At 45.4% G+C, this 12,725-nt stretch overlaps 1 protein-coding gene across 1 annotated transcript in view; it reads left to right on the top strand.

The window, feature by feature from the left end:
• The window catches only part of PPP1R1A (protein phosphatase 1 regulatory inhibitor subunit 1A), a 90,103-nt gene that overhangs the window by 41,398 nt on the left and 35,980 nt on the right, over window positions 1-12,725 (top strand). The window contains exon 2 of the mRNA XM_063119263.1: window positions 9,525-9,585. Coding sequence (XP_062975333.1) covers window positions 9,525-9,585 — 61 coding nt within the window. The remainder of the gene's footprint in view (window positions 1-9,524; window positions 9,586-12,725) is intronic.

Here is a 12,725-nt window from a genome sequence, read left to right as displayed (position 1 = left end):
AGAGCACTAATGAATGTGCGTGAATCTGCAAGGTGTGGCTGTTGAAGTAGAGCAAAAGAGGATCGTCTTTCTTCATGGATCCCCCCTAGCTGGGCTGTACTTGTCTGTAATTCATCCTTGTTTTCTTTCAGTGGTTATCTTTTCTCTTTGAAACTGGGGGCTGCATTCCCTCTTGAACTGGGACGCAAACATATTCAGCCTGCCTGGTGTTTCCCCAAAGGGCCATGCCTCCTTTCCTCTGTCTGCTGATTATTAGATGGCTTCCCAACTTTTGCACATTCCCCCCCCCCTTCTTAAAAAGTTGAACTGTCTCTCCTAAGACGTCATTCCTGGTAGTAAGAGCTTTAAGCTAAATATGCTGGTATTTTGGTCCTGCCCTGTTTTGCCTTTAGTCTTGCCTTCCACTGGAATGCAGCCCCTGAGAACTTCTCCCAATATTGAATTCAACCATCAGGCCAAAAGGGGTTCAACACACTTACTGTAGAAACTGTCCTGGATTCTAAGTAGAATGAGTGAAGCACAGCTCATGCAATAAGTGCCTCTGCCCAATTTTTTGGCAGTCCACCAGGTTTTTACTGATTCAGCCTCTCATACCTTATTCCTCACTGATCTCACTCTCTGAGGAGATTGAGGTGGGGCGGACATGCAGAGGTCAGGAGGCGGAGGTGGTAGTCACCTACACAAGTTCGTTCTATTCATGCTCCTTCGGATCCAAGCTAACAACAACAACAACAACACAATACAGCTGCAAAAATAATTCACCAACAACTGGCCATCAAATTCAACCTTATCAAACAACCTATACCATACTATACATACTCACTCGAAACAATCTTGGAAAATGCAGATCATAAAATATACTGGGACAGAACAATTCATACTGACAAAACAATATCTTGCAACCAACCAGACATAACAGTCACAGACAAAAAAGAAAAAAAAACACATACCTCATCGACATAGCAATACCGAACGACAAAAAAGTTGTTGAAAAGGAAGAGGAAAAGAGAGAAAAATATACACCACTGGCCATGGAAGTCAAAGAACTATGGTGACAGGAAAAGGTCGCTATTATTCCATTAGTCACATCAGTCACCGGCATCACATCAAACAACTAGAAAACCTTCAGAAACTGGGCCTACCGAAATACATCCACACCACCATCCAGAAAGCAGTCATAATTAAAACATGCTCATTTGTCAGGAAATTCCTGAATCTGTAAAAGACAGCATGACTTGGCAATGCCTGTCACGTCCATCTAGAAAAACCACCATGAGCAAGAAAGAGACAATAACAACAATAACAACAACAACAATAATGATGATGATGATGCTTAGCAGTCACAGAGTGCTTAAGCATATTTAAAGGGCAGGACCTACACCAGGAAAGAGTGGGAAGGAGGTAGATTGTAATCTGTTGCTAGATCTCTGTGTGATTTGAAGCAGATCGACAAACATTTCCAACTCCCATTTGTTGAACAATGGAAACAACAAAAATGATTTCCTTCTCCCCTAAAATAGACTGCCAAAATGAAGTAAGTGGGATTGCATTTTTGTGTGTGTTGGGTGTTGGAGGGACTGTGAGCTTTGTTCAGTTCTGGTACAAAAAACAAAATCCTAGGCTCAGAATGTGCTCAGAGGCACCCTGCCCTTTACTTCTAAGTGTATGTCTTTTGCCCCAGGCTCTAGTTGATGGATTTCAAGGTTCTAGTAAAATGATAAGTAGATCCTGCAAGTCTGAAGTCTGACCACCTACGGCATAGGTTGTATTGTTGTAGTCCTTCCAGCAACCCTGTAAGATAGGCCAGTACTCTGAAGTTTGTATTTCAGATGAAAGACTGAAGCTATGAGAAATTAGCTTACCTCGACTCGCCCACCGAAATAACTGGAGACTTCCTCACTTGAGCCCGCATTACTACACCAGTTCTTACAATCAGGAGACGTGAACTCTCTGCCCCGCTCCTTCAGCTGTTTTTGTGTTCTGATTAACCAGCTTATAGGTGCCCCTTACAGCTGACATTTGGGTCGCATGAACTGGGGTTCCAGCAAGAGACAGTTGAATCTTATTTTGGGAAAACTTGTGTGAAAATTGTCTGACAGCATTCTGGAGGCTTCATAGGGACAATGCAAACTTGTCCCTCAGTCATAATACTAGAACCCAAAGGGGTCATCCCATGAAGCTGACTGGTGGGAGATTCAGGACAGATAAAAGGAAGGACTTCTTCACACAGCGCATAGTTAAACTATGGAATTGGCTACCACAAGATGTGGTGATGGCCACCAATTTGGATGGCTTCAAAAAGGGGTTGGATAAATTCCTGGAGGAGGAGGAGGAGGCTATCAAAGGCCATGTTTGGATGACACAATAGTCAACCATGTGTTAATAGTCAACTCCACAGATGACTATTTGGGGGTACCCCTAACGTGACATGGTAATAGTCAACCATAGAGTTGACTATTAACATATGGTTGACCACTGCTCTCCCCCACCCCCTCTCCGCCCTCCCCACTGAATGGCGGCGCTGGTTCCCACTTTCCATATCAGGATGCCGTGGAGAAAGACACAGGCGAGAGCGGGAAGCTCTCCTGCATCTTTCTCCACAGCATCCCGATATGGAAAGTGGGAACCAGCGCCGCCATTCAGTGGGGAGGGCAGAGGGGGTGGAGGAAGATGGAGGAGAGCTGCCGCCAAGCTGCTTTCGCCGCCACTCGCCCCTTCTCCAGTGGCTCTCCTGCGTCTTCTTCCATGGGAAAGTGGTGGCGAATGGGGCCATGCTAGGATCTCCTGCCGCTCTCAAGCTTAAGAGTGTCAGGAGAGCCTAATGTCCCCTCCCCATCTGACACCACTTTATGGTGAACAAGGACAAGGTGGAGGAGGATGCTCTCCTGACACGCTGTCAGGAGGAGCCCACCCCCACTCATTTGTCATTTGTGGATATGGGGCCTGGCAGAGAAGAATGCTTTTCTGACAGCCTTTCATGAGAACATCGTCTTATGCCCCATATCCACAAATGGTGAACAAGGGTGGGCCGGAGAAGAACGCGCCTCCTGCAGCTTTCAGGAGAGCATCCCCCTCTGCCCTGCCCTCATTCACCAGAAGTAGTGGTGAATGGGGACAGGAACGGGGAACTCTAGGATCTCCTGCCATTCTGAAGCTTGAGAACGGCAGGGGATCCTAGCATCCCCTGTCCCCATTCGCCACCAGTTTCTGGTGAATGAGAGAGGGGCACCAAGCATCTCCAGCAGGCCCCACCCCAATATCTCCTGCTGTTTGATGTTACCTGTCCAGCTGCAGGAGACATCCTTCACCCGCCCCGCACCCCTGTGATCCATTTGGATATCGGCTTAAGGGGATGAAAGGAGATCTCGAGGCAGGGGCACGAAGAGATGTGTACATCCTTGGGAACGTGTGGGGCGCCACCAATCATAGCGCCCCACCCAGGGATGGCATGTGCAAGTCCCTGGAAGCCAATTGGCGGCTTCCCATTATTATTATTATTATTATTATTATTATTATTATTATTATTATTATTTCTCGCCTCTCCATTTTGATCGAGGCGGGGAACAACAATAAACGATAAAATACATAATACTCAATTAAAACATAATATACATTGTTAAAAACATCCTTAAAAACATTTTAAAAACATCTTAAAATTCCACTGGATAGGCCTGCTCATGCACTTCCTGGGATGGCTGACACATGCCTATAGAACCCCGCTGGGCAAGAGTTTCTGCCACTCTTGCCTTGCAACTCTGTAGCCATGTGAAACAGTCGACAGAGCATGACACAATACTCGATGGGATTGCTCCCTAAGAAATTTAATAAATACAATAATTAATAAATTATGTATTAATAAATATAATAATTAATAAATTATGTATTACTTATTAATAGCTATATATTATTTAAATTATTTATTATTTGAACTTGTTTATTATTTATTTAAAGTATTTATTATTTATGGTGTATTGTTTTATTAAATGATTTTGGAAATTTGTTTATTAAAAATGTAGCAAATAATAATAAGAAGAATGAATAAATGTCTCTTTCTGGCAGCTATGGGCATTTAACAGTTTTTTTTGGGGGGGTTAGTAGAGTGGGGGACTGGGGACCCCTCTAAAACAGGCTGTACTATTAGCTTGCTGTTTAGACAGAATCTACAGCAGCCAGAATTAAATGCCATCAAATGGCAGAGACAGGATTGAGGGAGGCTGTCTAGCTCTGCTACACACACACACACACACACACACACATGTATGTATGTATGGCGTGGGCTGTCCCTAAAGGGAATTGTGTAATTCGCACCTCCTGACGACTGCAGAAGCTCTCTTAATGGGAAAGCTACAGCGATTCTGGCGGTGATAAGCGGCTGGTATGTTGGTTGCCATTTTCCTCGGCATTTACCAGCTATTTTCCACAGGCGACAGGGAGCAGGAGAGACAGACAGGGAGAGGAGGAAAGCTTGATCTGGTTTTGCCACCGTCAGCTTAATGCTGAGTCGGGGATGGGCTGCTGTCTTCAGATTTTAAGGGCCAGGCAGGGAGGTATCCTTAAGGTTGGGGATAACACAGTCCTCGAGTGCCAGTCAGGGAACATGCTGAGACTGGGCCTCATTTTTCAGGGTACAGCTATACTACAAATTGGAATAATGGCCATTCCTTCTCTTTGGGGAAACCAAGCTTTGTTGCTCTCTGAAGGGAGACTAGGGGCTCATCTACACCAAGCAGGATATTCCACTATGAAAGTGGTATGGAAGCGGTATATAAAATGCAGGAGCCACACAACTGCTTTATAGTGGTACTGAAGTGCACTGACAACTGTTGGGGCCCATGGCACTAGGGTGACCATATGAAAAGGAGAACAGGGCTCCTGTATCTTTAACAGTTGTATAGTCAAGGGAATTTCAGCAGGGGTCATTTGTATATATGGAGAACCTGGTGAAATTTCCTCTTCATCACAACAGTTAAAGCTGCAGGAGCTATACTAGAGTGACCAGATTTAAAAGAGGGCAGGGCACCTGCAGTTGCATAGAAAAGGGAATTTCAGCAGGTGTCATTTGTATATATGGAGAACCTGGTGAAATTCCCTCTTCATCACCACAGTTAAAGGTGCAGGAGCTATACTAGAGTGACCAGATTTAAAAGAGGGCAGGGCTCCTGCAGTTGTATAGTCAAGGGAATTTCAGCAGGTGTCATTTGTATATATGGAGAACCTGGTGAAATTTCCTCTTCATCACAACAGTTAAAGCTGCAGGAGCTATACTAGAGTGCCCAGATTTAAAAGAGGGCAGGGCGCCTGCAGCTTTAGCTGTTGTGATGAAGAGGCAATTTCACCAGGTTTTCCACATATACAAATGACACCTGCTGAAATTCCCTTTTCAATACAACTGTTAAAGATACAGGAGCCCTGTCCTCCTTTGCATATGGTCACCTACATGACACATCTACACCAAGCAGGATATAACACTATGAAAGTGGTATGAAAGCAGTATAAAGTCTGTGACAATGGGCCCCAACAGTTGTCAGTGCACTTCAATACCGCTATAAAGCAGTAGTGTGGCTCCTGCCTTTTATATGCTGCTTTCATACCACTTTCATAGTGGAATATCCTGCTTAGTGTAGATGAGCCCTACGTGGTTTCTGACAAGTTGCAGCTCTCGGTTTGGGGAGGGCTCAGGATGATCTTAATAGGACACTTTTAAAATGCAAAGAGCACTACTTCTCACTTGGGCATCAGATACCCCTACTGTTGTGATATGGATCTTTCCCATTTCCTGCCCAGATAGGTGCTTGGAGGCAGCAGAGAAAACAAAGTGCAAATTAGGGATGGACAAATATTTCCACTTCTGTTTCTCCGCATTTCTCATTTTTCCCATCTCAGGTTCAGTTTGACTCGACTGTTGAGATATATATTTCTTTAAACCCCAGATGAAAATTCTTAAGCATTTTTGTGCACATTTCTCCTAATCCATGGGTTTGCCTGATACACACATTTTTTTGCAAGCGATTTTCCTAATACAATGCATTTTATACCCTTGCTTCCCCTTATATATGCATTTGTATGCAGTTCTTTTTATTGGAGAACTCCCATTACAAAATTTGGAGACGTACACATTTCTAAAGATACTGGCTCAGTTCAGATAACATGTTAGTCAACGCGGTATGAAAATTCCACTCAACGGTCGAGTTTTTAGGGGTACTTCCCACACAACATGTTCTAACTCCATGGAGATGTTTGATTGACAGTTCCTCCACCCTCTCTCCTCCCTCAGTCCTCCCAATGGTATCCCATCAGTCATTGCTGGGGGGGGGGGAAACAATCCCAGCAGCTCTCCTAGAGCGAGACTCGCTCTTTTTGACGCTCTTGCGAGGGAACTCTGTAGCCAGTGGGAAAATGCAACACAACGGAAAACTCCATGGAGCCCGCAACACAACATGCAACACAACGGTTGTGCAGGAACTCTCCTCTGCATAGCGTGGATATTCTGCGTGGAGTGTTTTCCAAGAAAACCTCCACTCTTGCGTGGAGTTTTCCCGCCAGACAACACGTTTCTCAGTTGTGGTGTAAAATCTCAACCATGGAGTTCTAAGATCACCATTGAGGAACGGGCTGTCTGAACTGAGCCACTGAGTTTTGGTTTGCGTATTGCTTCAAAAGTGTAAAATTAAGTAAATTCACATTAAAATGCGAATTGAACAAATTTCTCCCCCACCTCTAGCACAAATACCTTGGCTGCTTTTGGCTGCGCTAGGCCTTGTAGAAGCATTGGTGTGCTTGCAAAGGCCATAAAGATCGTGCTCCAAACCCTCCAGAAGTCCTCACCAGAGTTAGTGATGTGAGTGCTGCCTCCCTCATAAAATCCTTCCTAAATAGGCCTCCTTGAATGTCTGTTTGCAAATTAGATTAGATAAGCTTAGACTTTAATTTATACGTTGTGTGCCTTTCCACAAAGGAAATTGTTCCCAAGATGGCTCATGATATGCAAGGTAAACAAACAGTACCAACAATACATAAAATAATGAGTATTTCAGTGCAACAGCACATTTCAAGCGTTTCAATAATATCTCTGTAACAATGCATACAAAAACATTTTTTAAATCATCGCAAAATCTCTGTCTAGGTATTAAAATCTGAGAAAGGTCGGCCAGGATGTACAATTGGGGGAAAGGTTTTCTATTATTATTATTATTATTATTATTATTATTATTATTATTATTAATATTTATTTATTTATTTATTTATTTATATAGCACCATCAATGTACATGGTGCTGTACAGATTACACAGTAAATAGCAAGACCCTGCCGCATAGGCTTACAATCTAATAAGTTGTAGTAAACAATAAAGAGGGAAGGAGAATGCAAACAGGCACAGGGAAGTGTAAACAGGCACCGGGTAGGGTGAAGCTAACAGTATACAGTCAGAACAAACTCAATATTTGAAGGCTATAGGGAAAAGAAAAGTTTTTAGCTGAGTTTTAAAAGCTGTGATTGAGTTTGTAGTTCTCAAGTGTTCTGGAAGAGCGTTCCAGGCGTAAGGGGCAGCAGACGAAAAAGGACGGAGCCGAGTAAGGGAAGTGGAGGTCCTTGGGCAGGCGAGAAGCATGGCATCAGAGGAGCGGAGAGCACGAGCGGGGCGATAGTGTGAGATGAGAGAGGAGAGATAGGCAGGAGCTAGACCGTGAAGAGCTTTGAAGGTCAGCAGGAGAAGTTTATATTGGATTCTGGAGTGAATTGGAAGCCAGTTTTGAATTGCGGCGGACAATTTTGACCAGGGCCATTCCTGGTGCACTCATATAGCAAGTAGTGTTCCGGAGATATTTATTTATTTTAAACAAAGGTATACCATGTTTCTCCAGATTTTAGTTAAAGGTGGCTTTAGTGGATAATATATGCACCCAACTACAAATGGAAATGATTTACAGAAGCTAGAAACAACCCAAAACTAAAACCTACCACGGATGAGAAAACACTCCAAAATTGGACTAAAAAACATATATTTAAATCTCAGTGGGTAGCATTGAATCACAACTACTGATTTTAAAATGCCAGAGTGAAAAGAGATGTTTTCACCTAATGCCTGAAGGACATTGGGGTTGGCACCAAGCATGCAGAACTAGTGTGGGTGTTTCACAATTGAGGTGCCACCAGAGAGAAGGCCAGTGAGGGAGCTCAGAGAAGGTGCTCACTAGATGGTTTCAGTGTGTGGGCAGTTTCATGAGGGAGACAGAGTTACTCTGGCCCTAAGCTGTACAAGGCAGCTTTCCCCAATGTGGGGCCCTCCAGATAGTTGGTACTACAACTCCCTTCAGCCCTAGGCAGCATGGTCAATGGACAGGGATGACCAGCTGGTTGGAGAAGGGCTGGTAAAGGATTTTAGAGGTGTATCTTCTGAAAATAAATGAAGGATCCAATCTGTCTAGGGTTTTCAGAGGCCAAATGAGCATTTGAGTCAGGCCTGGAAGAGAATGTCCAGTTTGTGACAGCCAAAGCAATCAAGGAGTCAGGAGTCAAGCTTGAAAGCAATGTTAGGAAATGAAGGTGTATGGGGTGGGGGAACCACAGTAAAACTGAATACCCATAATCCGAAGAAGGAGGATCCTCCTTCACTTTGGAGCCCCTTCCCTCTGTCAGACCCCAAACTATAAGCCGTCAGCTTTTGCTTCCAGGTCTGGATTCTGCTCTCTGATCTGTGGCTGCTTTCCTCTGCCTTGATAAAGACTTCGAGAGTGAAAACTCAAAATGGTAGGTTGGGACTTTGGAAAATGGTTCCAGAGCTACTTATATGTCTTGGCAGCCTTTGAAGATGAAGTTGCATTTCCAATGAAGTCCCATCTCCATCACTGGCAGTAGCTTCAGGTGACTGTATGTCATTTTCCGTGATGGCGGTGGTGGTGGCTCTACCTGGATAGTTGTACACCATTGGCAACCTGGTCGCAATAGCCTTCCCCAATCTAATATCCACCAGATCTGTTGGAATACAACTCCCATCACACACACCAAGCCAGAATGGCCATTGGCCATCGCCTGGGGGTGATGGGAGTTGTACTTGATGGGGTGATGGGAGTTGTACTTGAACACATCTGGAGAGCGTCGACGTGGGGAAGGCTAGATTAGGGAGACCCAGGTTCAAATCATGAAGCTGTCAGTCCAACCTACCTCACAGGGTTGTGGTGAGGATAAAGCATGGGGAGCAAAACTACTGAACTAATGTATTCAATCTCTAATGGAAAAGGTGGCTTTGTAGTTGTGGTCCATTCAGTGACAGGTTGTGTCTCATTAATTACATTTATTGTGTCTCATTAATTACATTAATTACATTTATATCCCACCTGTCTTCCATTGCGGCTCAGGGAGGCTTCATGTGGTTCTCAGGTGGTCTCCCCTCCAAGCACTGACCAGACCCAGACCTGCTTAGCTTCAGCAAGGTGGCTGCCTCAGGTGCCTTCAGACCATGTTCAAGTGTTCCAATGAATCTGATTATGAGTGGCTAACTCTTGCCGCCTCCCTCTTTTTCTATAGATCCGAAGACGTCGCCCGACTCCCGCTACCTTGGTCCTGAGCAGTGACCAGTCATCTCCAGGTGAGACCAGGAACATGGCTTGATGCATAAATTGGAGTCTTCCTCTAGTTTTCTGCCATTTCTGCCATTCTGTCATTCCTGGGGAGGCCTTTGGGTCATGGTATACAATAGAACATAAAGAGTTTCTCTGTCATGTGCTATTGAACCATCCTATTGATGGTACCCTAGTCCAGCTTTCCCCAAAATGATACCCTCTAGAAGCTTTGGATGGTAACTCACACTATTTCTGGCCATTGGTCATGCTTGCTGGGGCTGATGGGATTTGACATCCAGAACATCTGGAGGGCACCAAATTGGGGAAGGCTTCCCCAGCCTATGCGAACCTCTGTCTGTCATGCACACTGAAGAGAGCATCTCATATTGCAAAAGTTCTTTTCCAACCCCCCCCCCCCCCCCCCCCGCCCAAAGCTGTTGCTACTGGTCTGTTCTTTCTGCATCTTTTTCTGGGAGCTAGATGCCAGTGAACTATTGATGCTACAGAAGGCCCTTTCCAACGTTATTTTAGTTCCGGGGGTGGGGAACCACCACCAGATGTTATTAGACTCTAACAGCCATCAACCCCACTCAGCATAGCCAGTGGTCAGAGGTGATGGGAGTTGTAGTCTATCATCATCTGGTAGGGTCCCCTACCCCTGCTGTAGCCAGTGGCTTGGTGGCTGCTGCTGTCCTTCCTCTAATGCTCCAGTTGCAGCGGAATCCTTGTGGGTGGAGCCCACGTGTCCTGTGGGATGGACCCTGTTGTGGGATGGAACCACACTGTGGACTCCACTGATGTGGGTTCTGATGTGACTGGAGTGGCACAGAGAAAGCACACACTGCAGCTCTTTCACATCACAAGGGGGCCCCTAAGTGTCCTTAACAGCAAAGGTGATGATAGTGGTGGTGGAGGTTTTGGAAATTTTCTGACCTGGCTCTACTGCAACACTGGTGCCACCATTTTAAATTCCCCACAATGCTCTGGGGTGTCTGATGTAGCATCACTGCGGGGCATTTGGGGACATTTGAACCGCAACTCTGCCAGGTAAACCTACTTGGGTGGAGACCGTCAAGCGCAGGGGGCGTCCACAGAGGTCACAACGCCAAGGGTCTTAACAAGCCTGGAGCAGGCTCTGGCTAGCACCATATGGGTTGAGATTCAGAGTACAGTAGAAAACATAGGGGCACTGAGCCAAGCCCCCAGCTGTAGTATATAGGGCAGGTTTCGTTTATGGAATTTCACCCATCCTAGGCTATTTTTTGTTCATGGTTCCTCATCCATGCTATATTCTTTAGGGAGCACAATGGCTTGGATTTCTCATACCCTGCTTTTCGTGAGGCCTAGAACAAGATGATAGGCTGAGATGCTAATGGCAACAAATGGCTCAAGTGTTTTGTTTTAATTCTTTTCTGGCTTTGCATCCTCCAATTCCAGCAATAGACTTAAAGGCTCAAATTGCACATGATGACGCACAGTTGCACAACCCCTTTCTCCCAAAGGCCTGGTTTTTAAATGCAAAGCCGCCTTACTAGGAGACTGCGCTCAAGAGTGGGAAAGGGTGGTGGTGGGGAAAGGCATTGCTTTACCCTTTTCCTTCCTGACTTTTGTCGGCTCAGAATCCCTTGCCCCCACCCCTGCCCCCTGCCTCCAAGCTGGGAAAGCAGAAAATGACGGGAAGGGGAAGGATTGAGCCATTTTCAATCATATCCTCTGAATGTGCTTTGCGTTATCAATGATCATTTTTGTTAGAGATGTTGAACCTCAGGCCCACGGGCCAAATATGGCCCTCTGGGGTTCCCCATATGGCTCCACCCCTATCCTGGCCTTTGTGCAGTTTCCCCTCCACCCCCATTCTAAAAGGTTGAAATGTATCTCTTAAGGCCAAGACCCTTTCTACACCTAAGGATTATCCTAGGAAAATGGAGGGATCGTCTCTGCCTGCTCCTGGGATCCGCTGTGTGTCACTTGCATGCACAGCGATGATCCTGGGACGATCCCTGGAAAAAAGGCAGGTGTAGAAACCGCCTTAGTTACTGTCAGTAATCGCTTCAGGCTAAAATATGTTGGGATATGTTTGAGTCATCTCTGTGTGACATCCCATTTTGGAAAGATGAAGACGAAGCTCCCAGCTGTGCTCCTCTTCAGCAGCTGTACTATCCCATGTCCTCATTTTCAAGTGCTCCCCGTAGGTCTTTGCTTTCTCAAAATGTAGGAAATGGGGTCATCTTATCTCACTGGCTTTCATAAGAAGTACAGCTGGGCCAAAACTGCTCACAGTTATCCTCAACCATTTTTGACCGTGCCAAAAGAAACCCCTCCCCTTTTATCACTGTTGTTGACATGTCTTGTGACAATAGGCACCTAAATCTACATTGCACTTGTTTGCTGTCTCTACCAGTTGCCTTCATGCCCTTTTGTGACGTTATCACCTAGCCAGATCTGATTGGCTAGATAGCATTACGACATCTTTCCATTTACTCCACAATCCCTGATTAGGTGGAATCACCCATGTGATCAATCCAGGAAGCAATGCTGACATTCTCAAATTCCCCAGGGATGTCTTCACGTAGCCACATTTCATTGGTTCTGTAATGATTTGACGTCATGCCATTCACGGATGGATTCCTTATTGGTTGGCTGGGATTGCTCATGTGATTCATCTGGGGGGTGGGGGAGAGAAACAACAGACAGGAAAACAATGGTGCTTGTCAAGGTACGGCAACTGAATATTCACACAAAGCATTTGGGGGCGGGGGGAGGGAATTCTGCTACCCCCTGAAATGTCCATGTTTCAACCAGAAAACCAAAACTGGAGAATATTCACCATAGCTGTGTCATGGTCTTTGTTTGTTTCCACTCAGTTCATATTTGCCCCCTAGTGTTGTTCTGATCCCAGTATATCCATCCTTGGCAGGACCTGGCAAGTATTACATCTTTTGGTTCCTTGGCTTCCCTCCTTTGGCTGATGGCAGGTGTGTGTACAGCCGTTTCTACACCTGCCTTTTTTCCTGGGATCGTCCCAGGATCATCCCTGTGCATCCAAATGACACACGGGGGATCCCAGGAGCAGGCAGGGACAATCTCTCCATTTGCCTGGGATAATACTTAGGTGTAGAAAGTGCCTATGTCTCCCCTCAGTATGTAATTGCCATCAAAATGGTCT

Source organism: Elgaria multicarinata, chromosome 3 (genome assembly GCF_023053635.1).
Source record: "Elgaria multicarinata webbii isolate HBS135686 ecotype San Diego chromosome 3, rElgMul1.1.pri, whole genome shotgun sequence".
Taxonomy (NCBI): domain Eukaryota; kingdom Metazoa; phylum Chordata; class Lepidosauria; order Squamata; family Anguidae; genus Elgaria; species Elgaria multicarinata.
This window is presented reverse-complemented; position numbering and strand designations above follow the sequence as displayed.